This window comes from Pseudopodoces humilis, chromosome 4 (assembly GCF_049639895.1).
Source record: "Pseudopodoces humilis isolate 2021_Gansu_Grassland_sample_001 chromosome 4, ASM4963989v1, whole genome shotgun sequence".
NCBI lineage: Eukaryota > Metazoa > Chordata > Aves > Passeriformes > Paridae > Pseudopodoces > Pseudopodoces humilis.
Window position 1 is genome coordinate 25,653,366 of NC_142203.1, and position 25,193 is coordinate 25,678,558.

A 25,193-nucleotide genomic window follows, 5' to 3' on the forward strand; every position below is an offset into this window, starting at 1 on the left:
TTGAGTGAGACCCTTACTCTCACAAAGCCATCCCAGAACCAACTCTGCACAGGTTCCTTTGTGGACTAAACTGTGTTGTTCATAAAACAAGTTACCTACCAATATACCCTAGAAATGTGCATTTTGTCTTCAGTGATGCTGAGTGAGGGGAGCTGCCCTCACAACAAGGAACAGCAAACATGAGCTTTTCAGAAATGCTGAAAACCTGAATTTATATTCTAAAAACACCTAAATAATCTGCAATATAAACAGAATGAAGGCAACAGATGTGGTATAATATAAATAAAGCATACCAGGGATTTTTGATCCAACAGAAAGCCCGCTGCCTCCATCGGACAGTTTTCCGTCGATGTACACCTTCCATGCCCCATCTGTGCACGTCCATGTCACGGCGATGTGATGCCAGTTACCATCGTTCACTGAGGGACAGTCTGTTATCTTCTCCTTCCCATTCACATAAAGCACCCAGCTGCATGGGAGGAAGACACAGGCATACTCAGCTGCTTGAAGCTACTTTAAAAGCATGGTCTGTCCCCCATGACTCAAAGATATGTGATTTGACTAACAAGGTAACTGTATCACATGAGAAATCTGTCCTGAAAGATCATCCTACATGATATCTTTCTCCCAGAGGACTTGGAAGTTGGTTATCACATGCAAAACATTGTGAAATAAGCAACATGTTTTTGTAACAAAATATTAAGGATCAAGTCATGACTGCATAGTGAATTCTTAAATTTACCTGCTGAGTTAGGAGTCAGACTACAAATCATACTCTGCTTTAGTAAAAGTGCAAGTCATACTCTGTTTTAAAATCATGCCAGAAGTACTCTGAGTGCTGAGTTCCATTTGTTACACTCATTGTCTCAATGAGCCATTTAGAAAAGATGTGAATGTAGTCCAGAAAAAAAATCATGTTGTCTAAATTCACTGCTCTCTTGCCATTACTCTTCTACAGAACAAAAAGTGATGGAAACAAAGCACGGAGAAAAACAAAACAAAGAGACAACTCTGTCAGGGGACAGATTTTTCTACCCCAAAGCAGGCAAAGCTTATATTTAAACTTCTGTTCTACACTTCCTTTATCAATCCAAGACATCTGTAAACTATAGAAAAGCAAAACTGTGATTTACCCATTGTAATCAGTCAGAAGAAATGCATTATCACTTCCATTCTCTACTGCATAAGAAATGGGAGTCCCGTAGTTTGTGGTATCAGTGGATCTCATCCAGAATGTACAGGTGATGTCACCAAGAGATGGTAAAACACCATCAAGCATGACGTATCCATAGATACCAGAGACTTCAAAATCAAGATTGAAACCAGAGGACTGTTCTGCAACAAAGACAAAGAGTTTTCAGAACAATATTCCACAAACATGGAAAGAGAATCCAATGAAATCTAAGTGAATGCAATGAAGTGGAATGCAGCCCATCTACAAATATTGTTCACTAAACGGAATAGGGGTTGAAAGAACTTTTGGCAGTCTAACATCAGCCAGAATATAGAGCTTTCCAAGGCTAGAATACATTCTTTGAAACAAATATCTGAAAAAGACGTTGGTTTATCTAGCAATGAACATGAACCTTTCTTCTCTACCCTCTATCACTGAAATGACATATCCGTCTACCATCCAACAACATAAAGATCTGGTTATAATCAGATAGTTCCATTTAATCAAGCTTTGAAGAAAATCCCCAAAACAACTCAAGATTTATACCGTCCTGGACTTACTGAAATACACTGCCCTGACATGGGACAGCACTTCTGTGCTGCTGTTCAATGGACAGTGACATACTTTACAAGGATGCTACATGCAATGTTATCAAGTGGAGCTCTCCTGAAAGGTGGGTGTTAAATTCTGACATAGGATGGCAGGTATAAATGTACGGCATGTCTTCTGTCTTTGTGAAATCAGCATGGCTTCTGATTACCATTCAAATTACTTTATGATTTCAGGGGAGAGGGATTTGAGCATTGTGGCTCAAATGTCTCCAGTGTCCCCCTGGATGATGTGCTTTGGGTGTGACCCACACCACCTGACCATAGCAAACTTGATACCCTTCTGCCTGTAGGGAACTTGGACTTCTAAAGCTGAGACCACCTCTTACTAATCTCTAACCCTGTAATGCAAAGCCCTACACAAAATACAATAAACAGAAAGATCTACTTAGATACACAGGGCAAATGGAAATTAAATTCAATAGACCTACTGGATATTAAGAAGATAAAATCATGCCTTAGAAAAGAGAAATGACAGAGACACACACTGTTACTTGTCTGCAATTACACTTATTAATCTTGCAGTAACACAGGTTTCACTCATCCTCTCACAGTCCCACCACCCTAGCTACTTTCTGGGGAAGCTGTATGAAATCAGCCCAGCCAGTGCACATTTTGCACAGAGACTTAGTCAAGCCACCTTTTTCTGAAACTTAGTCCTGTGTACCTGTTTCACACCTGCTGCCTGTAAAGCCAGGGGGACATTTACAAACGTACGAGTTCAAGGCATCCACACAGGTGGCTTGGTTTAAGCAGGGACTGGAGTCACAGTCATTGATGTTCACTTCACAGTTCAGTCCTGTGTACCCTGTCACACACAGACACCTACAGAGGAAAAGAAACACACTTCAAAGGTGACAGCCATCATAACAATTCTGGCTATGAGGCCAGATCAGCCAATGAGAACAGTATATAATAATGCTGAAGAAATCAACAGATGATATGCTACAGAATTAATGGAGTTTTATTTTGTTTTATCCCTCTTAAGCATGCTTGTATTCTATTAGCTGCATAATATCACTTCTAGGCAGGGACAATACAATATTTAAACTGCCTGCATCTCTTTATATGAAACTGTGAGACATAACCTTTGCACTGTCATGAGTAAAGCATACTTCTTACCTACACAGAATTAAAGATGAGAGGTATTCAACTTTTCAGACACCTTCACATATAAGGAAAACCAAGCCAGTACAGATGCCAAAACCTCTGATACTTGGAAAACCAAGGTGCTTGAAAGGCACCAAAACTTCTGGGGCTTTTGGGAGGGAAAGACTTACTAAACACAGATGTTAAAAGCTGGCCCATCTACCTATACAGTTATCTAGGATATGACACTTCTACTGGCATTTGTAGCTTCTGATCTGAGTTCAGATACCCTAAATCATAAAATTAAATAGCTAGAAGTTTACACTGGGTTTTGTATTTTAACATTTTTAGGCTCAATAGGTACAGCTATCTCCATCTTTCCAAGCTATAGAAATGTAGTATTACCAGGTACATAATTGGTCATTGTGTATTATTCCAGTGGAAAGCAAGATAAGCCCCTGAAATTTGGGAAAATGGGCATCTTCTGGAATATCAGTATTAAAACCATGCAGTCCTACCATGCTTACATTTCAAACCCTGCATATTTCCTTTGCTGTTTTCCTTGGAATTTCTTAAGAGTCAAGTCAAGGATATATATTCTTGTCTTTTAAGATCTCCTTTAGTGTGCATAAAGGGACCACTTATTTTGGATCAGGCTGCCAAAATATGCTTTCTGAAACCGAAGAAGGCTGAGGCACCTCAACATATCTGACTTTCCACATTATGTTACATTAATCATCTGTTTTTCACCTGAAGCTGTTGATACCATCTCTGCATGTAGCTCCATTCCTACAGGGTCTGCTGAGACACTCATCAATGTTTCTTTCACACAAGACACCAGTAAAACCTGGGAGACATTTGCAGGAGAAACTTCCAACTCGATCTTCACAAACAGCCCTATTAAGACATGGGTTTGAAAGGCATTCATTCATCTCCCTTTCACAGTGATCACCTGAGAATAAAAAAACCAAAACAACAAAGTAACAGCTCTAGATTGAATTAACCTAAGAGAGAAGATTATTAACCCATCTCTGTTTTTTAAAGGATGTAGCTGACCTTCTGAGAAAAAACAAACATCAGAGTAGCCATGCAGGTTTGGAATTCTCTCCATTAACACAGGTTAAGTAAACACAGAAGCATTATGGGAACCATCTTAACAGTTACAGAAATAACATGTAGCAAACTGTTGAATTTAAATATGACTAATTTGGAGTGAACCAGGAAATCACCTGAGAAACTATTCTGAGCAACTGATGAAAAGCTACTATAAAAGACACTTGGCTGAAACTCTAACTCTAGGGAGAGAGGTGAAAGCCAGAAACACATGATTCTGTGATTTATGAGGTGAAAGAGGCCCTACATCACAAGCACTGAAACTGCATGTAATTTTATAGTGGAACTCTTTGGCAACATATAATCAAAAAATACGTGTATTTGTTACAGAAACCTGCAAAAGCAGAGTATGGGATTGGGGAGTAGTTTTAATATGGACCATTTTATCTACTGTTAAAATATTTTTATTTTAAAATAAAATTAAAGATATCTATTTGAACCCATTAGAATGTCATTATTTGCTCCTTAATGTCACAGAGCGAGTTCATGGCAAAATTAGTGATTGAAGATCTAGCACTTAGTAAATCCTTCTGAAGTCATGTTAACACCGCAGAGAGTCTGACAATTTGGCTGGACCTAAGGGACATCCATAACTTACATCCATATCAACATGTGACTTATTATATACAGTGCTATATAGCAGTGAGATGGAAATACTTTAGGTATATAATAATTAGGGTAGGAGGACACATTTTTTTGGTCAGAAAGAGTAAAGACTGACTTAAAGAGAACAAGCTGTACCTGTGAACCCTTTTGCACACGTGCAGTGGTAGCCATTCTTGCCATCAACACAGTGGGCTCCATTCAAACATGGACTGGAGCTACATTCATTTATGTCTTCCTCGCACAAGAGACCTTTGAACAGCAAGGTACAAGTACATAGTGCAAGGCATGATCAAGACATGGTCACAGACTGTATGCAGCAGGGACTGGGTGTGGACAGAGAAGCAATAACCCTACTTCGAGCCTGACAAAAGGTTACTGAGAGCAGGTGACAAAATTACTTGATTGACTGCACTATGGCAACAGCTACAGAGATCATCTGTGTTATTTAGATGCTGAACTCAAGATGAAAAGTGTATCTTTAAAATGTTTAAAAATACATCCACCTAATGCTGCTGTAAATAAATGTGCCGTCATAAACATGAACAATCAGAGAGACCATTTCTAATGGAAAACACAAAGCTTTTTTTTGATTACAGAAAATTATCTCCTCAGTAGTTTATTTCCATATTTAGAAATCAGGTGCTGTTTTGGCCAGCTGTTCAAATATGTTAGTTTCTCTGCAGATTGCAATACCTTCAATGTGCATACACGTGACAGTTAAAAACACAGAGAAAAAAATATAAGCAAAAGCCCACTCACTTATTCATAGGATTGAAGTAAAACAACCACATAAATGCTGTGTCTAGTTGGGCAGTCAGTCACACAAGCACTTTCCCTGTTAATATTTGCTAGTTCCCTAAATCTTATTCCTGTTTTCAGACCAGAGAAGGATACATGCATACACACAGAAACACACACTCTCATACCCTGTCCTTGGAGGCTTGTCCTTTTATTTCAAAACCTATTCACATATAGTAGAACCTGACTCTAACCTGTAGATCATATTGTTTTCCTATTATAACTGGTAGTGGAATTACACAGTGCCTGCGCTTTGTGTTACTTACTTGGCACAGAAACCAAGCCTGTCTGAAGAAAAGCTATGAGGTGAAACAAAATACCTGAATAGCCTGGTTGACAGTGGCAAACAAAGGTCCCAATGCCATCTTTGCATATCCCATTGTTTTGACAAGGAGATGATTTACACTCATCAACTTGTGTTTCACATTTCAAGCCTAGAATGCAAAATAGAGGACTGAGAACAGGAAGATAAAATGTAAAATTGTTCAGAAAAATGGATGCTGTGACTACCTAATGTAAGAAAACATGATTAATTGCCTTCATTAGCAGATATTCAGGTGTATTATCTTTCCATGAGATTGCACTTTAATACAGAGTTGAGACAAATGTTAGAAAGATGCGATACACATTGGGCAACAGACTGATCAGCTTCAGAGAGTGGTAATCAAAAGTAACTTCTTGATAACAGTTGAATTATAAGACATCTCTTTGATTTGAAGCAACTGGGCAGCTAACACTGAAGACAAGTACAGGCTCCATAAAGGTGGAATTAGCTGTCAAGACTGGAAATTTCTAGCTTTTGTTAATCAAAAACATTGCCAAGTGATAGGATTTTCACATCCACAAATTCCATTAAAAGAAATCCCATTCAAAACCTTTTCTGCAAAACACAACATAATTCAGTTAGGACATGAGGAAGTACCTATATTCTTATATATTCTAAATATGTGATGAACATTCCAATTAGTTAGGCTATACCGAAATGCTTTGCTTCTTTATACTTCCTGCTTTTAAGGGCACCATGAAGTACTAGCTACTTCACCTACTTCCCAGTTTTTTACCTGTATATCCAAGCGGGCATATGCAAATATATCCACTTCCCAATTGCTTGCATGTCCCATTATTGTGGCATGGTTCCAGAAAACACTCATGAAAGACCTGCCAAAGGCACAAATGATACAGCAAAACTGGCACACAATACTCTAGTTTTAAACTGTATACCCCATTAGTCACTTTGGAAAGATGGGATAAAAAAGTCACCAACATTAGCTTCTAGTTCCTCTTCTGTCTTCTCAGCATGCTAACCACTTGTGGTTTTTTCCTACTGAAAAATACCACAAATTTTAAAATTACCTTTTGCTTAGCAAAATCTCCTCAAAACTGTCTGAGCTATGATTCACAGGTTATATTAAGCCATATTTATGTTCAAGTCCTCCACTTTGCATTCCCCTATATCAGCTAATCACTTCCTGCTACTGGCCATCAGGTGACCTGGCAGGGAGATTCACCATGTGGCATTATTTCTCCTGTTCTTGCAAACCTGAATTCATCAGGTAAATGGTTTACATTTTACATTTTTACATTTACGCCTTGAGTAAATGGTCAGCTAAAACCATATCAATTTGTCACCTGTTATATGATGGTTCACGCCAAATTTGTCATGAGTCATCTTTGCTCCTGTTTACACAATATCCCAAATTCCAATTCAGTCAAAGCAGTCTTGTCAAGAGTTACAGACTGGGGGTGAGGGGTAAGGAGGCATCTCCAGCAAACACTGTCACTAGACTAGTTTTACACGAGGACTTGCTTGTATTTCAGAGAGGTTACTCACAACAGAAGGGAGCTTGCCTCCTCTCAAATGTACCTGTGTTACAATATGTAAACTCAGATTTTACATCTGAGACTTAAACGTCTGGTAGCATTTTCTGGAACTCAGCATATGGAAGATCTCAGATGACTGAACAAAGTCACTATACTTTTTCTAGATTGTCTGAATCTCTTCCATGCAGTTTAGTTTTCTTTTACAAATGTAATAAGTATTTCATACATCAGGTGAAGGCTTGAAAACCAGAATTTAAGATTAACAGCAGACGCACTTCCTCTGTTCAATGGAAGTGCTTCTATGATTACAAAGAGAGCTTGAGTGTTCCTCTCTTAACCATCGCTTTCATTTCTTCAGGAAATAAAGTCAGCAAAAGAATTACAGTTAAAAAGGTCTTGTTTACTGCTGCATGAAGTGCTTTTTCTTTCATTTGAGATAACACTGGAAAATAACACTTGTTCTTACCTGGCTGCTGACTTTGTACCGCTTGCTGATATTTTCCGGGAAGGCTGGTACCATCATAATACTTTCTTCAGCTGCTGAAAAAGTAGAGCCAAAACCTAAAGAGTAAAGATATGAAAGTACTGTTAACAACACTGTATAGCAAGGCCTCTATTCTATGAGGGCATTATAACTGCATGTTAGTAATGCACCTAAATATATACTGAAATGAGTGAACTTGTGGGAATAAAAAGCAAACTTTACAGTATGCATTACAAAAGTAAGAAATTGTAAGGACATACATGTGCGTACCAATAAAAATATTTTATGTTTTTATATACAAATATATGCATATACATATTAGCGTATATTTATATATGTTTCTCTCTATGGCATATGTTTTAGTACACATGGGCAACGTGCACACACACTGCTTATGTATACTCTGTTTATTGAGCCTTGGCATGTATCAGAGTTAGTCTTAAAAACAGGCAACACCAGTAGGCAGAACCAGCTGAGAACTTTGCTGCTTAGAATTGAAGTCCCACATTTGTCCAGAGATTAAGTGGGATGCTTTTTGTTAAGACTACTTCTGGCTGTCCTTTTGATGTTTCCCTTGCTCACTTTATCTAGCAGAGATAATTTGGCTTACTTGAACAGTCTGTGATGGATCTGGCACCGATAACAGTTGTTGTTCCATAGAAGGGACAAGACAAGCAGTAGGACTTCCCTGGGTCTGGTTGATAGTAGTCTCTGGGACAAGGGTAGCAGGGTGCCAAACCTGTGCGAGAGAACTCGCCTGCAAGACATGGTACTGCAAGATGAAAAAAATATTTTTGAGTGACCTGATCTTTGCACATCCACCTTACTTCCCTCCACCTCTTTTTTATCACTTTCTCTTCTCCTGTCATAGTCTCTTCTTAGACTTAAAAGGAACAGGATGAAATCTGCCAGGAATTCACAACTCTAGGAAATGTCAGTTTTCAATCTTTTGTGAGATGCCATGCTGTTTTCACAGGATTATGGAAATATCTGGAAGGTATTTAATTTTACTACTTATGCTGATCTGGGGGCAGCTTTTCAATGGAACTTCCCTTCTATATTTCACACCTTTTTTTTCGGTTGTTGTTCTTGGCTTTTTCCTCCTTCAAGAAGGAGTAAGGACAAAGACAAGACTCTTTTACACCATGAATCCCTATAGATTATTTCCCTGGGTATTTTTCTAGCAAAGCTTGCCAAAGACAATTGAGGAGAATTTCTTTGAACAAATTATGGAGCAAACTGTAGTAAAATTCAGAATTTTCGTACAGGAAACAAGGGAGAAACAATAGTGACAATTCCCTTTCTCTTCTGTAATGAAACAGATTTTATTTTCATTTAAGTACCCATCACGTATATCATTTTATTCCTCATTATGTAAGAATCAGAAGGAAGATCACTGGTAACAGGCAACCTATAATTTTGCTGGGAAATGTTCCTTGGTCTACCCTTAATCAGAAGAGGAATTCAGTCTCAGGCAGATGAATTGGACTATATTAGCTGATGTTTAAATAGTAATTTAGACATTTTAAATATTTAGCTTAAAAAAAATTCATTACCCTTTTTGTTACAAACCTCCACAAGCTGAGACATCCACTGCACCTCTTTTTACTGTTGATGTATTTTCTGGACAAGAGATGCAATTCCTGGATCCAAATGATGGCTGGTATGTTCCAAGTGGACATGTTTCACATGTCTCAAGACCATTAGGTGAATATGTTCCCTGCCTGCACTGAGCTGTAAGGCAAAAAAATTCAGAAAGATTCAGCAATGTCCAACAGGACACATGGATCCTGATCTCTGAAAATAATGTTGAAATCACAGCCCACATCACAAAGAATTTTTCTTCTGGAGCATACTCTACTCTGAAGGACTTCATGGGTACAAAGAGCAAAAAAAAAGACACTTGTGGTAAGGTACTTGTAGTGCAATTGTGAATTATTACCCAGAGGATTCTCTCCAATCAGCCTCACAGATGATTTACTACAACTCAGTTACTCATTTTAATCAACAAAAATATTGGCAATAAAGACAGTAAAAATTAAATCAAACTAGGTATTTCCTTTTCATAAGAAGTCATGAACAGTGACTAGAATAGTGGTTCTGTGCTTTTCAAGGCCTCAGCACTGTAGGGTGGGATGGAGAGTGACTGGCAAAGATGACAACAGAATTATTTTAAGTGTATTAATGTCTGAAAAATGCAATCACAGAAATGAAATGTAGAACTGAAAGAAATTAAACAGAGCATCAAAGGCCAACTCTTCTCAAAACCTCTGCCCTGAAAACTTAGATAATTACCTATGCATATGTATTAAGGTGCAATTAGGACTGCTCCTCATTTCACAGGCTAGCTTCATTCCAGTGCTTCCACCATGGGGTCCAAAAGGATGTCATCAAGAATTCAGAAGTGGCTGTCCAAATAAGATGAAAGTTCTTACCTTTGCACTCAGAGATGCTTCTAGAGTGTAGATACTCAGTATAGCTGCCAGATGGACAGCTTTTGCATTCCAGCTGCCCTTCCTCATCTTGATAGGATCCAGTCCAGCAGCTTTCACAGGTAAGATGCTCCAGGGAGTAATAGGTACCCAAAGGGCAGTTGACTGTAATGTAATGTTGGAAACCTAAGTTTCCCTCAGAGTGAAAAATCATACATACCTCTCTTGCCCCTGGAGTTCCCATTTAGCCAAACAATGTTTTTATGAAATATGACTCTGTTCCTCAGCAGATAGGTATCTCTCTGGAACACTGCAAAGATTTAACTATACACAAGAAATGGAATCCAATTCCCTATCTTAGCTACACATCACTCATAGGACTAACAGGGTTAAAAAACTGCATACCAAGCACTGTTTTCTCTGTATCGCCAAGGATGGATATGCCTGATTTCCCCCTGGGAGTGGAATCCTGGGTACAAAGCATCCCTTTTCCACAGGCCTTGGTTAGGAACATAAACATCCTCTGGAAGTCAAACTGTGCAAAGCATTTTTGCAGTTTATTGTTATGGGAGACCACAAGCACTGGACTGTGTCAAATCATAACTCTGCAAACATCCTCTGAAACCTTGTTTTGCAAAAGGATTTTAAATACACATAAGAAACAAATCATTTGGCTTACCACACATTCTCCCTCTCAGCACAGAACCAGGCCTGCAGAAGAGAAAGGCCTTCTCAGTCTCCAGTGAGTTGGTGTCAGCTACAATGAGTTCAGATGCAAACTGAAAAGAATACATGGGTTCCTTATTAAGAGTTCTATTCAGCCTGTTTGTGATCATTTCCAGAGTTTTAAGGAGCCGTCTCTGGTTTTCCAGTTCCAATGTATCATTCCTTTCATCAGGCAGTGGCACGCTAGCTGTAATATAAACAGCAAACACAAAAAACACACAGATTTTGCAGTCAGCACTTCCAGTGAACTCTGGAATTTATCAAGAGTGCACCACTCAAGCTTGTCAGTGGAAAGTGAAAAGGAGACCATGTGCAGAAAGCTCTCCATGAACACGAGGCTGTGATCTCTCCCTCAAGAAGAAAGTCTGTGACAAAATGGGGCTATGAATGTGTCTAGAGAACTGCCATCTGCATCTTCACCAGGCTTCTGTGAGCTGAAGAAGTTTTACTGAATGTATTAGAGACACAATTTTTAAGAAGAAGGAAGAAGAGAAGTTCAGTGTCTTGACTTGTCTCACCTGTGATGTTAAATATTAACTTGATTTTTTGGTCAGTCATCGGAACATTCAGCTTATGTCTTTTGACCCGAGCAGGTGCTGCCTTTACAGAGGCAGAGAGATGCTTGGATAAGTCTTCTCCTTCTACTGCATCAACAAAATCACCATAGGAATAATCCAGGTGGTTTGCTGTTCCCCAGCCAGCAGGTCCTGTGGGACATCAAGAAAAAAACAAAAAGAAAAGCAACAACATGTGGAAAATAAGTACCCCTACTTATTTCTAAAATACAGCTCCAATATAATCTGTTTGAAGCTACAGATGATATGCGTTGACTTTGACTCTGTACAAGTGGCTACTGTACCCACATTTTACTAATGAAAAACTTTACTCCTAACTGATATCCTACAGGTCCTGAGTATGGCGAAATCAGTCAAAGCTTTAAAGAACTAGTTATAAAAATTACATGTTGCAATTCTTTCTCTTCCTCTGTCTTGCATGAACCCTCACCTGCACCCTCACCAGCAACTTCTTCAACAATTCCATTTTACCCTTGATTCCACTTGTTGCTTACTAACAGACAGCATAGCCTTTGCCATGCCTCCATTGCATCTTTGTCTAACAACTCCTGGACAGTTCTAACATTGTCTGGCCTCTCAGAAAAGGCATCACCTTACGTGTGTATTACCCCCAGACAGCCATCTCTTGTTACGCACAGTGAGGCAAATTCACCCTTGTCTAATGTCCTTCATCACTCTAGTATGATTTCAGTCAAAATATTTCCTTCTACTTTTTCATAATTACTAAATCTAGAGGGATGCAGTGTATTGCATTGATCAAGATTATTTTTTAAAAGATGTGAGGATACAAAAAAAAAAAAATCTGCCAATTTTCTGTTAGCATCACCAAGATTGTGTTTTATTTACAGTGGTAACTATGACAAGTTAGCCCCCCAGTTTAATATTGTGTGAGAGTTTTGCAATTAGTTTTCTAAACTGCTGTCTCTCATGCCTTGGGGAGAGAGCTCTCCTCTCCTGCTTCCACAGTGTAAAATTATGAGAAACTCCTGAAAAACAGCAACAAGGTTATTCTGGTAAGAGGCTGACATAAACCAGAAGGGGATAGGATGCTACATTCCATGTCTGTAACACTGTTTTTTCCACATGCCTTTACAGATTAGTTCCAGCTGTCATCAGCATTCATCCTCACCCTGATGACAACTGCAGACTGAACATCGAGGCCTGCCCCATGTCTGAACAGAAGCAAATGCTCTCAGAGTGAAGCATTATAAAAAGTGAGCATAAACAGGAAGTTCTACCAAATAGAACTCCACTATAAACCTGTAAAAGAGACACAGTCCTATGACAGATTCTGATGTGGATCTGCCAAAATGGCTCCTGCTAACACTGGTAATATAAGTTATCCACTTTCATCTTTTCTGCTCTCAGCGCCCCAATGGGACTCAGAAAGGCCAAGAATAACAACAGTACAACACGGAGATTAAGCTGTTCAAAAATGGACTGAAAATGACAACTTACTTACTTTGCATAAACCAGAGTGGGGACAGACACTAGGATGGTTATGGCTTTCACTCTGATATAGCCACAGTTATGGTGCAGAATCTGCCCTTCCATGTAGGAAGTATTTTCACAGCAAATGGGCCAGCTTAGGTGCATATAGCTTTACACAGTGAGGACTCTGTGCAGATCTGAACTGGCATCACAGATGCTCTTCATTTTCTGAACTGAACTGAACTGATTTCTCCAAATCTAGTTATTGTAGCTTTTCAGTATTTTGGTTTTAAACTGCATGTTTTTGAGAAGTTCCTTTTTTCTAGGCTAACCAAGCAGGTTTCTAGGAGTGTGTGTGTGCATGTGCTTTTTTTCCCTCCCCACCATAAGGCATCCCAGGAAATTTTCCTCCATATATAAGAAGCTGCATCGATACAAGACATCAAAGAGCTCCACAACATTTTTATAAAGCCTTTATGTAATTGCTTATTATCTTATGAGTACCACAATTACTTAAAAAAAAATCTCACTAAAGACATTGTGGCAGGAATCATGAGCTTTAAACCTGGATGGCTAAGAACCTATGGAATCAATAATTACCAATGGCAAATCCATTTTCATAATCATAATTATATTCCAAGCAGTGCTTCTGTGTCTGATCTTCCAATCTGCAGTCAATATCATCGACATCATTACAGAATGATGGGACCTTTCAACATAAAGAAGAATGACTTTAAAAACATAAAACCACACAGCCCTCTCCCCTGACTTATAAAAACTTCTAATTACAATGTAAAGTGCTGGTTCTGTCACTGACACTAGATTTCCCCTTTCGTGTCTCTTATAGCCCTGGACAGGTCTGCTAGAAGACATATGTTTTATTGATGATACAAGTTGGAAATAAGAAAGCAAGAGATTGCACAAGTACAATCTCTTCATTACAGAAGATTTTTTTAAGAAAAGATGTCAATTAATTACTCTTACAATTAATCACTCTTGCGTGCCAAATCCCAGAATACAGAAATAAATTCAGGCATTTTTCTCCTTGCTGAAGAGGACTGGAGAGCTCATATTTATAAAGCACCTGTGTTTTTTTCCAGCTATGTTACTTGTAATTCTGTCAGGTTTACAAAAATGCTGTCACTTTTATCTAGGTATCAAACCTTATTTCTTCGTATCCACCTCTCTCTACCCATGGAAAGGGACTTATGCACCCAAAGATCTCAGAGAAGAGTGAAAAAATCTCAGGAGAACAGAAATCCCATGTCACACAACAGAAATCCCATCACACAATAGAAAACTCATCAGAAACATTTCTGATATTTCTTATTTTTTTCCCTACACAAAAACAGTGGAAATGGATTACATAAGAATAGATAAATGCATGATTTTTGATAAAGTATGCATTTTTTGCTTTTTCCAGAAAGGTTTCAAGCAAACTGGGCCATAGGCCATGTTTTGAAATTGTTTTGTTTTTGTATATCAACTTTTATTTGAAAGATGTTCCTGCCCCTTCATTCCTACTTTTCACATCTCTAGTAGAGTTTTAAATTCTTGAGAACAGGAATAAACATATTCAAGATAGCTTTTCTGAATGTTTTTCCAGACCATTGCATTTTGATGTAATTGTTTGGAAAGGCCACTACCCATTTTTTCCTTATTATCTTTTACTTGCCAATAGGAACGCTCCAAGCACTGGAACCTGGTGGTACCAGGGAAAGAAACAGAAATAAAACCATTCAAGATTTCTCTACTGGAAAGAACAAACCTGAATCAGGGCAAGAGAGTAACAGACATTTATGTTCAAGTGTTAGACATTGCCTGACATGTCACCTAAGATGTTACTGACATACGTTGCAAAGTTGCAGGAGTTTGCCCATTTATCTGTGTGTGCTAACAATGGTTTTTAGTTAGGAGACAACCTTTTTGTAGAATATGGGCTATGTTCTGCAAAAAACCTGTAGATGCCCAGTGTTCTCTGCTAGAAAAAATGATGTTGCACTAGGCCTGGACATCTACTCTTGGGATCAGAACGTTCGATGTTCTGCTGCTTCTACTTTTCAGCTGAGGACAGATTTGTGGATTGACAGGGGAGATTGTGATATTGAAGTGGAAAGCAAGAGCCATGACAAAGAAGAAAGATAGGGCCTCTTCAAATTCAGTATCATGCATTTAATGGTAAGAGTGAGAGCTCAGAAACTCATGAAACCTGAGCAGACCACTGCTACTGGATTTAAGTGCCTGGATGTACACACCAAACATCGTACATATGTATGTTCATTCATACTATTTGGTTATATATTATACACATTCTATATAAAATGCATTTATTTTATGATCACATCCAACTTTCAGAAACAGCATTGAGGGGACAATTGATTGGGAGTTTCAAAACTGCATAGGTTCTCTTTGGAAACCTACTGAAAATCTACAAGCTGCAGATCCCTAAACTAGTTGGATACTTGCATAAATTCTGTCCCATACAAGTCCACATTGAAGACTAAACTGAATTACATTAAAATGCCAGTGAATCATCTTTTTTTTAAAAAAAATAACTTGTCACCCTCTGAAAAGGCTCAGATTTAACTTACAGACCTCTGCTGTCAATTTCCTTGTACAAAATTAGTTATTTGGAAAAAGTACAATATTTTTCAAGAAGTATGTAAAGGGAAGAAGTATTTACTAACCTACCATTTTACCAAGTGCACTCTGAAATGCATCAGTAAAGCTGTTTAGGAGACTGTTGTCATCACATCGCGTTGCTTTGTAGAGCATTTCAAAGGATTTGAATCCATGGTTTGCAAAACGATTTACTGAAAATCATTGGAGAAATAAATGTTTACTGACCAGTGCAAGAGCTTCAGAACTAAAATCAAGACATTTTAGGCCAAAACTGGAATGCAAGAAGGTAAGAAGCATAGTCTTTCAATCAGCAATCCAAATGGATCACTTACATCTCAGTCAATGATACAACTCTTTGGAAGGCATGAAATTTACTGGAAAAGTTATAAGAACTGAAAACTCAGGTCACTTTTCTACTTCAGCATTTTCCTAATGGAAGAAACCTATGAACTGTCAACTAAACTCTCTGCCAGCTTCTGAGAGGAAAGCAATAAATATAAAAGCCTTATTACTAATGCTGCTAGACTAAATACAAAAATTCTTATCCAGAAATTAAGCAAAGTTCAAAAGTGTCCAAGTTATGGATTTTGAATTGGTAGCTCTGAAACAAAACTTTCATTTGTTCATAGCTGAAACACTGATCTTTTATTGCTCAAACCAAGAAATTGACTCTGAAGGAAGTGGATGCAACATGGTAGCAAGACTGGCTTAAAATGTAGTTCTAATACATTTATTATAAAAATGTGCAAACATGGAAAATTCCAGCACTGAAGTTTTGCATGTGTACTTCTCAAAGAAAACACATAAACTCTTCTAATCTGGTGGTAATTAGAAATGTAAGCACAGCACACACTACGCATTTCAATCAGTAAATTGCAAAGACCGTTGTATTCCTATTAAAATGACACTGATAGTGTTAGCAAACTGTTTCAATTAACCTGTTTGCTTTGCCATCTTTGCTATTTTGTGTTTCCTGGGACTGAAATTCACAGCTATTTTTGTGGTTTAGACAGCTTCTGAAATAACATCTTTACAGACTTCCAAGCATTATTTCACAATATTTGTAACAAGCCAGAGGCAGAGGACAAAGAATATTTTTTATAATTAAATAGAAGTCAGTTTGTCTACAATATTTTCACTTGCTTTATCAATAAATATAGTGTTTCATGAGTTATAGATTCATTTTAGTAACAGTAAGACTTACAAGAGCAGCTAGGCCACTCTGGAGAATAAGGTGGCTTCCAGAGACCATCATCATATGCACAATAGTAGTTTTCACTTGATCCTTCTGCAAAGCTGTAACCTTCTGCACAGTGCAATGAGCAATTAACTCCTGCTTCATCTGATGTGCATATAAAATCACCATTCACAGGCTCAAAGGAAACTTCACAGGGAGAACCTATGAAAACACAAATATTTAAATATTGATTAATGTGGTGAAATAAGTGATCCTGCATGAAAACAGCACTGACAGGATTTCCAAAAGTACCTAGTATTGACTTGATCTTGCCTCTGTTGAAGCATATGGAAGTATTATTTGCTATATCTATAAAGTCGGGATCAGGCTACTGCTAAATAACTCTCAAATTCTGCCATTGCAATTGGAAAACTAGAAACGTGAAGACTTAAAAAAATGTTATACATATGAAAAACTATTTATTAAAATAATCTAAAATATCCATCTAAATTTTCACACAAAATTTATACAATGAATTCTAGTAAACTATATTACATCTTGAATTCTGAAACGAAATATTATGCAATAATAAGTTTTCTGCAACATTGCAACAACGTATGAATTAGTTAGAATCATCTTAGGATAACCTCATAACCTCAGCTATGACTCATTTTTCAGGCCAGCTGTGAAGGAAGTTGTGCATGTCTGTAAATACTATGTCACAAACAGTGAACCACAAAAAGTCTGAGATGGTATAGACCTTGATAACAATGCCAGTTCTAAGCACTGGCTGGTCCTTGCTAAGATTTAGAGCGAATCACAGACTAGCACATTCATTTGCAACTTACCTTTCCTGAAAGCTAGAACCAAAATTCCAGTCTGCATGATTTTAAATTCTCCCTTCACTGACAGATATTTTTACACTGATGTCCAACTGAGACATAGAAAGTAGAAAGCAGATATAAAGTAGATTTTTCATTATTAATAATTTATCTGCCAAATTATTGTATAGATTTTTAATGAGAAAGGGAATCATGGGGAAGAGATGTCTATGCAATAAACAAAATACAGTAGTACATCTATAGGTATAGGCATATTTCAAAATCTAGAGTGCTTTGTTATCTGCTGCAGTATTTGCATGTAATTAGAGAAAAATTGGAAGAAAATTTTCTTTTTAACACAGATTTGAAACAAGATTTGAGTAACAACTATTAATACATTTCACATGTTATTGCAAAAACTATAAGTTTTACTGCTTAATGAATCATAATTTCAATGTTTTTATACATAATTTGAATTTATAGAACCAAATTCACTGCTGTGCCACTTCAGCCATAGACAATTTATTTGTTGGTACGAGAAAATATTTTGACCGCCTTCAAGTAACCTCAGTATGAAATGGGAATAACTGAACGAGGAGGTGGAGCAATCTTGTATCCTTCATGATATTCAGCTAAAACAATGCCAGGTCTTGGCCAGAATTTGAAGAAAAACACACCTTTGATGACAATGTGGATCTCACATGTCCTGTTATTGCCAGAAGGATCTACAGCTGTGTACTGGACTGTTGTCTCTCCTTTGGGAAAGAGATCTCCAGGTGCATGACTCCTAGTGACAGTCAGTGGACCGCCTAGAAGAGTTAAAAGTTAAAAGCATCAGTAAATGAAAGAGTGTTGCTCATAGCCAACCCTGACAAAAGGAAAAGGCAGCAAATCTTCAAAATTATATGTCCTTAAAAATAACTAAGTAAGAGGAACCTCAGCAAATCTCAAACTCCAAGGGATCAAGGGTAAACAGGTGGAGTTCCTTAGCCTTCCACTGTTACATGTATGTTTTGGGGAGCACTATCTCACCTGAATTGTCTGAAAATTCTGGTTCTTCCCATGTTGCTGGGTAGTCATTCTCTGCTGCTTGCATGGGTGGTGGAGATCTGCATCTGTCAACTACAGGAGGTTCTGTGTCTGCAGAATTTGAAAGGACGGCGTGACATTAGCTTACAGAACTACACTCAAATAGCATCTATAACCAGAACAGCAGCTTTAATTTCATATTGGAAGATACAGCAAAGGTGCACACTTGGAAGCTGCTGCAATTGGAACATCCTGAGCAAACAGGTAAGAGTAATTATTCTGCTGAATGCATGGTTTCTGCAGTGTTTGCCTTCTACAGAGCAAACCTTGGCCTACCTGCAGGACTCCTGAATAACACAACTGTCTGACAGAAATCCTTGAATAATGATTTTCATCAGTAATATGTGTGGACTTTGGAAAATTTCTTAGAGTCATTAAAGAATTAAATAGAGATTTGTGATGAAGGCGATAACTGACAACACAATAAAACATTTAATAAACCACTATGAAGAGTAATCTTAGGAGTCAGAAAGGACAGCAGAATAAAATACACCCCAAACTGAACATTGCAATCAGTGACTGCACATATGCAAAGCCTTTATGGAGAGGACAATACTCCTGGGCTTGTAACTGCACACGTAAAGGCTACTATGACTCACAATCTCTGCACAAATAAGAAGGTTCAGACATAACAGTGATTTTTACCAGCACTTACCAATAACCTTGATATTGAATGTGCACCTTGCTTCATTGCCTGACTTATCAGTTGCTGTGTAAGTAATGTCAACTTCGCCAATTGGGAGAAGAAATGGTGGTATGTAAGCAGGGGTAACATGAACTGAGACCTGTGATAGGAAAACACCCATCATTTAAAAGCCAAAGCTGGTTACTAATCATGATATTCATGTTTCAAATAGTGGACAGAATAGTATCCTTCAATGACAAGCCCGTTCATGCTGAATGCAAATAACCTTTTAATATTACGAGGATGGACTCTACAGCAGAGTCCTCTATGTCCCTTTTCAAGTCTGCCTTCTTTACAGCAACAGGGATTTCCCCAGTCAGGATGTGGACTCTGAACTGGTGCAGATTACAGCACTTTGCATTAAGAAGATTCCATACTGACCCTTCTTTGTCAAATGGGACTGAAGGCACACTGTGTCAGCTTAGAATTGTCTGATTACAATTCTCTGCTGCTGCAAGGGCAGCAGACCTGGGAGAGGACTGGAGCAGACATTTGTGGGCCCTAAGTACTTACATACCCAGTTTTAATCTATGCATGTGTATGAGTTAATAGCCCACAGATGCTTCAGTATGGCACCTGGCTTCTATAGTTCCCTGTGTCAGCAGAGCTATAGTAACTGGCCATAGCTATTCCACAGAAAATGATGTGTGAACTTAAATCTCTTTTACTGTGATCGCTCAGTTTCCTAGTGCAAACAACTCCTGCATTAAAAGCACACAGAGACGCACTGCTCCTCTGCTGACTCCTGATAAAGCATTCAGTTGCTGTAACTTGATCATGCCTGAGCCTGCAGGGAATGTTGCTCTTCATGAAACAGCTCTGGAGCAAGTTTTCCTGGTAGCTCCATTTCCAGACCCCCCGACATGTATAGTAGCCAATGGGCACATTTCTGAACTTTGCACAGGAAAATCAGATTTCTCTTTCTCACCCAGGAAGCTGAAATTAGTTTTTACTTATCACAGTGTGTACTTGTTAGCCCCTTAGATTAATGAACTGGTTTAGTTCCTTCTGAGATGAGTTTATTAAACTTATTCACATTCTAAGTGCTCATTTTTAAAGCAGCTGTCTTCATATTATAAACAAGGGCACATTCTTTCTTTTGACCACATAAATTAACCATATGAGGTTTTACACACTGAAACTCTATGCAGTACCCTGTGACTGTATAACTAATCAAGACCGAAAATGCTGAATTCTCAAGATACAAACTTTCTAGGAGATTTTTCTTCTGCTTATCAGAAGAAAGAAGTTCCAGTGGATTATAAAATTAATTGAAATCAGAAAGACTGACTCCAGTTAAATAGATAAAGATTTTGACTTGCCTCTTCACCAGAGTTATCCTCAGCTGTTGGTACCTGCCAGCTGATATTAGCAGAGTTATGGTGTTCCAGAGTCACAGTCTCAATATTGTCTGGGCAGTGAATCCGAGGCGCTTCAATATCTAAACCAGAAAAAGACGGTTTGGTTTTATATGTGGTATCACAGAAGTAAAACCTTATAACCACTCTTTTTCTTACTGCCTGGAATATGTACATATTTTCCTCTGCCCCTTTGTAATTCTTGCCTAGAGATTCACACATGAATAGTAAATTCTCCCGCAGAAAGGACTGATTTTTGCTGTATTTTTGTTTATCACTGAGCACAATGATATTCTGGTTTCTACATAAAACCAATAAATAATAAATAATAAGAATACATTTGGTTTTTTTTATTACCCATACACTCCTTCTCTATCCTTTCCCTGTTCAGACACATGCAGATGAAAACAGCTGTTTCTGACAATCAGTGACTAAAAATCCTGGAAGTATTTGTGACATGATATAGATACCATGAACAAGACAATAGTGACTCAAATTCCCTGGACCATGCTGTGGAACTGACTTAAAAGTAGCAATGTCAAGAATTCAGGCAGCAGTTGCTGGAAATGTTCCTTAATAAGCTCCTGTTACAAGGTATTATGTAGGACAAATGGAGTCTTCTTGTGACATGTGACAATGCCAGATGGTTCCAGAGGACTGGTGGTACAATATGGGTAACACCACCACCAACAAGCGGTGTGTTACTACACCTCAAGTTTCTCTGACAATCTTGAAGTGCTTCTTCAGTTCCCTGGCACAGGGCCTCACAAAACATTTGTGGTCAGGGGACTTTATCACTGTAGTGCTTGATAAATGGTCTCTAGAATGATAAGACAAGGACACATTTGGCTCTGAACTCATCTATGCCCAAGAGGCTTTGAAACAACTCAGAACTGATATCACTTTTATTTTTATTATGAAATAGTTCCAGTAAAAACATAACTCAGGCAATTAAATTACATAATTAAGAATGCAAAGCAATAAATACATGTGATTTTTGCCTTCCTTTGAACCCATTCAAATGAAAATTGTATTAGAAATGCACTCTTATAAATAACTGCCACTTATGGTTCACACTCCCTTGACCACAGCCTTCAGGCTGGGGCAAATTCCATTTAAAAGTGAAATTCTCTAGAAAGACTAATAATAAATAAATCAGAAAGAAAATGGCTCTTTTGAACTGGCCAAATATGCTGGCAGCAAAACAGAGAAAGACAATAACAAGAAACAAACAATTGAAATACAACTGTTCATTCTTACTCAAAAAGAATAAACTTCAGAGTTTCTCATTGCCTCCTACATTAGGGGTTTCTGCACTGCTAATATCTAAAAGCTTGAACCCAAGCCATGCCATTTTATCTTGATCTGAACACTTCAGCTGGTGCTGGGATCCCATCAAATATTAAAAACTGTGGTTTGGCCCAGGTTTACACAAGAGATTCAGAAAAACAATGTGGTACATCACCAAATGGGAAACAGTATGTTTAAAGAGAGAGACAAAATCTTCCTGGCCTGTACAGAGAAAAAAAGCCTCAGTTTCTGTAGTGACCGGAATGATGACTGGTGTAAGTTTTTTGTACTGTTCCACCACCCAGTGGCTGGCAAGGGCCCCAGTTTTGGGGGGAAGAAATAATTCTCAGAGCACAATAGTTCATGAAGAGGTGAAGAGCATATTCCCAGAAAAACTTCTGTTTTTATCCTACTATAATCCAAAGCCAGACCCTTCCCAGTTCAGTTATCCATGTGTGTAAGGGAATAAATAACCTAACACTTCTGGAAGAGGTGGGTAAATATGGCAGAACCATACTGAAATGCATGTCACTGTCTTCTGCTCAACTTTACACTCTGTCAGCCAATACACTTGGTGTTAGTGAATTTTGGCCTTAACTCTTGTGCATTGTTGCCTGGGGCATGTCAACAGCCATAGCCACTCAAAGACAACCAAAATGAACATTTCTCTATAGTCTATCTATCAGCCAGGGCTTACACAGCTGGTACAGCTCTGCTCTGGCCACAGAGTTTACATAAACTTGTGCTAAACCAGTAAGGACAGTACTACCATTATTATCTTATTAGAAGTGTGGGTTCCATTTTGAATATCTTTAAGCTATGAGCTTTCACCTCTACTTTGAAATTCCAAATTTACCTGCATGTCACACCTTTTAGCAGGCAGCTTCCTAGCAACTGAGAGATGGAGCCCAGGAAAGGCATTTGATGATGATGACTACAAGGGGACACTCAGGGGACCTCTGAACTCCACATTTTTATTACAAGGTACAAGTAAATCTGACAGGCAAACTGTAAATGTACAGGCAATACTTCTTACACACTGTTTAAGTTGTGCTTTCCCCAGCTGAAGCCTGCCCTCACTCAGTTATTTGCTGTGTGCTTCCCTTCAATTCTGCACTCATGTATACACAGACATGATTTTGTACTGGTCTCTACCTTTACACAGAGCTTCCTGGATGTTTGCACTCCATCTCCCAAATGAAATGCACCTTATTTCTTCTCTAGCTCCAGACAGGATGAATCCCTGGGGACAGCTCAGCTGGCACACAGTCCCAGAAATGGTGGGCTCCAGCCCACATGTGGGAGGGAGAACTGTCACACCTGCTGGTTTCTGGAGGATGGGACAACGCTTTTCTGCAAGAAAGCAGTAGAACATGACTTAGACAGAACCAAAAGACACATTCAAACAAACCTGCAAATAAAGTCATATGGACAATCAGTGGGAACACAAAGTTCACAGTCTTTTCAAGAGTCTTTAGGCGTATGAGTGCACCAAAACATTACAACCTGATGCAACTTTGCTACTTGGCTTTCAGTTCTGACTAAAGTAAACAGCAGCCAGTTTATCAGGTCTTCTGTTTCCCTGCTCACACTCTTCATTGAAATAGAAATGTGGTAATTTTCATGCACATCCACTATATCTCACTCTCTAGATTAGCCTTTTTTTTTTTTTCCCTTTTCTTCTTTTCCTTACAACATCATCTTTCATGCTTGCTTTGCAGTTGCATTTCCTTGCTTCTATGAAAACTAGACCATAGCATGAGAGAGAGAGAGACTAGAAGAAGTATCTGTAGCTTTCTACATCTTCTATACTCTATCTTGAAATAAGAAAGGGAGAAGAAGAAGGATACTCTACCATGAACTCTTTATAGGTTAGGGATATGACACATGATTTTGCTTACTGCATTCCAAACCAAATGACATCGGACTTGGTCTTGTCTGTGCTCAAAACAGCTGGAAAAACTCAGAGTGATCATAGGAAGCAGAGCTCTGTAAAATCAGGACGGGCTGATGGTTGCTTAAAGGTTTAAAATGGAAGTTTTGAACTATTTCATTACTAGGGTTCACTATAAATCCTGAAGACCCCTTTCATCAAAGCAAAAACCATGATGTATTTAAACAGGTTCACAAAAGCTTTGTTCCATTCTTAAGCTGTTGTTTTTAGGAATGTTATTTTTACTTCAAATATGGGGACATTAACAAAGAGGGCAAAAAGGGGTATCTCATGGATGTGGTTTGTACACTTTCAGTACTGTTTCTTACAACAGCTAACAGGCAAACACACAAGAAAAATGGTTCCTTACTCAGGGGAAGAAGACTATAATTTGTATAAGTATACAGAAAACTTTTTATAACTTGTCAGTGTAAAAATCAGATGGGTCTTTATACCAAGAGAACACAAAAAATAACCCAACCCAGCTACACAGAAGGGAAGCTCTACTGAGTTCTTAGCAATGGTTTAATGACACATAAGTGAATCACATTCAAAATACTTCACATTCCTTTCCTCTCCTCTCGTTTCCCAAAACATGCAGCAAGTAACTGAAAACTGTTTTTTATGCATGAAACAAATTTAAAGATTCCAAGCATTCTGTGTATTTCCTGAAATTTAAACACTCAATAATGAAATGTTTAAAAGCCCAAGCAATTAGTAACTGCACCTCATTTCAATAGGACTCACAGGCCACAAACACTTCTAACACATTTGTATAGTTCAGGCAGATATTGCTAGCTATGCAAGGTGGAACAATTCCATCAGGAAAAAAAAAACCTAAACCCTAAGTTTTGCTTGCTAACCGCATGCAGGTAACTGACAAATAGCAAAAAGATCACAAATTTTAAATACTGTATTTGTATTGTAGAGTATTTGTAGAGGCAAGCTAAAAGCAGTAAAATGTATGTTACTCTAGGAACAAGAAGAGAAACTGAAACATGTAAGCATGAAAAGCAGAGAAAGTTGCAGCTCTCTGGGAAGCAAAAACAGCTGGGCCTCTTGCTTGAGACACATCCAGCTATACTAGAAAAGTCTAAGTAAAGCAGAATCCTGAAATGTCTGACGAAAATCAGGATAAAATTTGGTATAACCAGCACAAAAGAATTTCTTTTAAGTAGGACAGGAAAAGCAGCTGTAATAGAGTTGTTTAGACTCTTTTGTGCTCAACTCCAGAATTTGATCAAGCTGATCCAAAAGTCTGGAATTCATTATGGGTAGAGGGATATCCATGCCATTAGTTATATTGATAGGGAATTAATAGAGAAGAACTATTTCTAAGGAGACACAAGAACCCACTTTCA

General features: G+C 38.2%; 1 protein-coding gene across 2 annotated transcripts in view; it reads right to left on the bottom strand.

The window, feature by feature from the left end:
• Positions 1-25,193, bottom strand: part of SVEP1 (sushi, von Willebrand factor type A, EGF and pentraxin domain containing 1) — a 119,087-nt gene that overhangs the window by 46,333 nt on the left and 47,561 nt on the right. For both annotated transcript variants that reach the window (XM_014259512.2, XM_014259511.2), the window contains 21 exons: positions 23,055-23,252; positions 20,574-20,692; positions 19,222-19,351; positions 18,510-18,617; positions 18,155-18,286; positions 16,684-16,878; positions 15,549-15,670; positions 13,458-13,566; positions 11,370-11,558; positions 10,805-11,038; positions 10,129-10,290; positions 9,266-9,427; positions 8,304-8,465; positions 7,676-7,770; positions 6,450-6,546; positions 5,709-5,822; positions 4,726-4,839; positions 3,622-3,823; positions 2,450-2,607; positions 1,134-1,335; positions 294-469 (listed from right to left, as the gene is read on the bottom strand). In XM_014259512.2, coding sequence (XP_014114987.2) covers positions 294-469; positions 1,134-1,335; positions 2,450-2,607; positions 3,622-3,823; positions 4,726-4,839; positions 5,709-5,822; positions 6,450-6,546; positions 7,676-7,770; positions 8,304-8,465; positions 9,266-9,427; positions 10,129-10,290; positions 10,805-11,038; positions 11,370-11,558; positions 13,458-13,566; positions 15,549-15,670; positions 16,684-16,878; positions 18,155-18,286; positions 18,510-18,617; positions 19,222-19,351; positions 20,574-20,692; positions 23,055-23,252 — 3,180 coding nt within the window. The remainder of the gene's footprint in view (positions 1-293; positions 470-1,133; positions 1,336-2,449; positions 2,608-3,621; positions 3,824-4,725; positions 4,840-5,708; positions 5,823-6,449; positions 6,547-7,675; positions 7,771-8,303; positions 8,466-9,265; positions 9,428-10,128; positions 10,291-10,804; positions 11,039-11,369; positions 11,559-13,457; positions 13,567-15,548; positions 15,671-16,683; positions 16,879-18,154; positions 18,287-18,509; positions 18,618-19,221; positions 19,352-20,573; positions 20,693-23,054; positions 23,253-25,193) is intronic.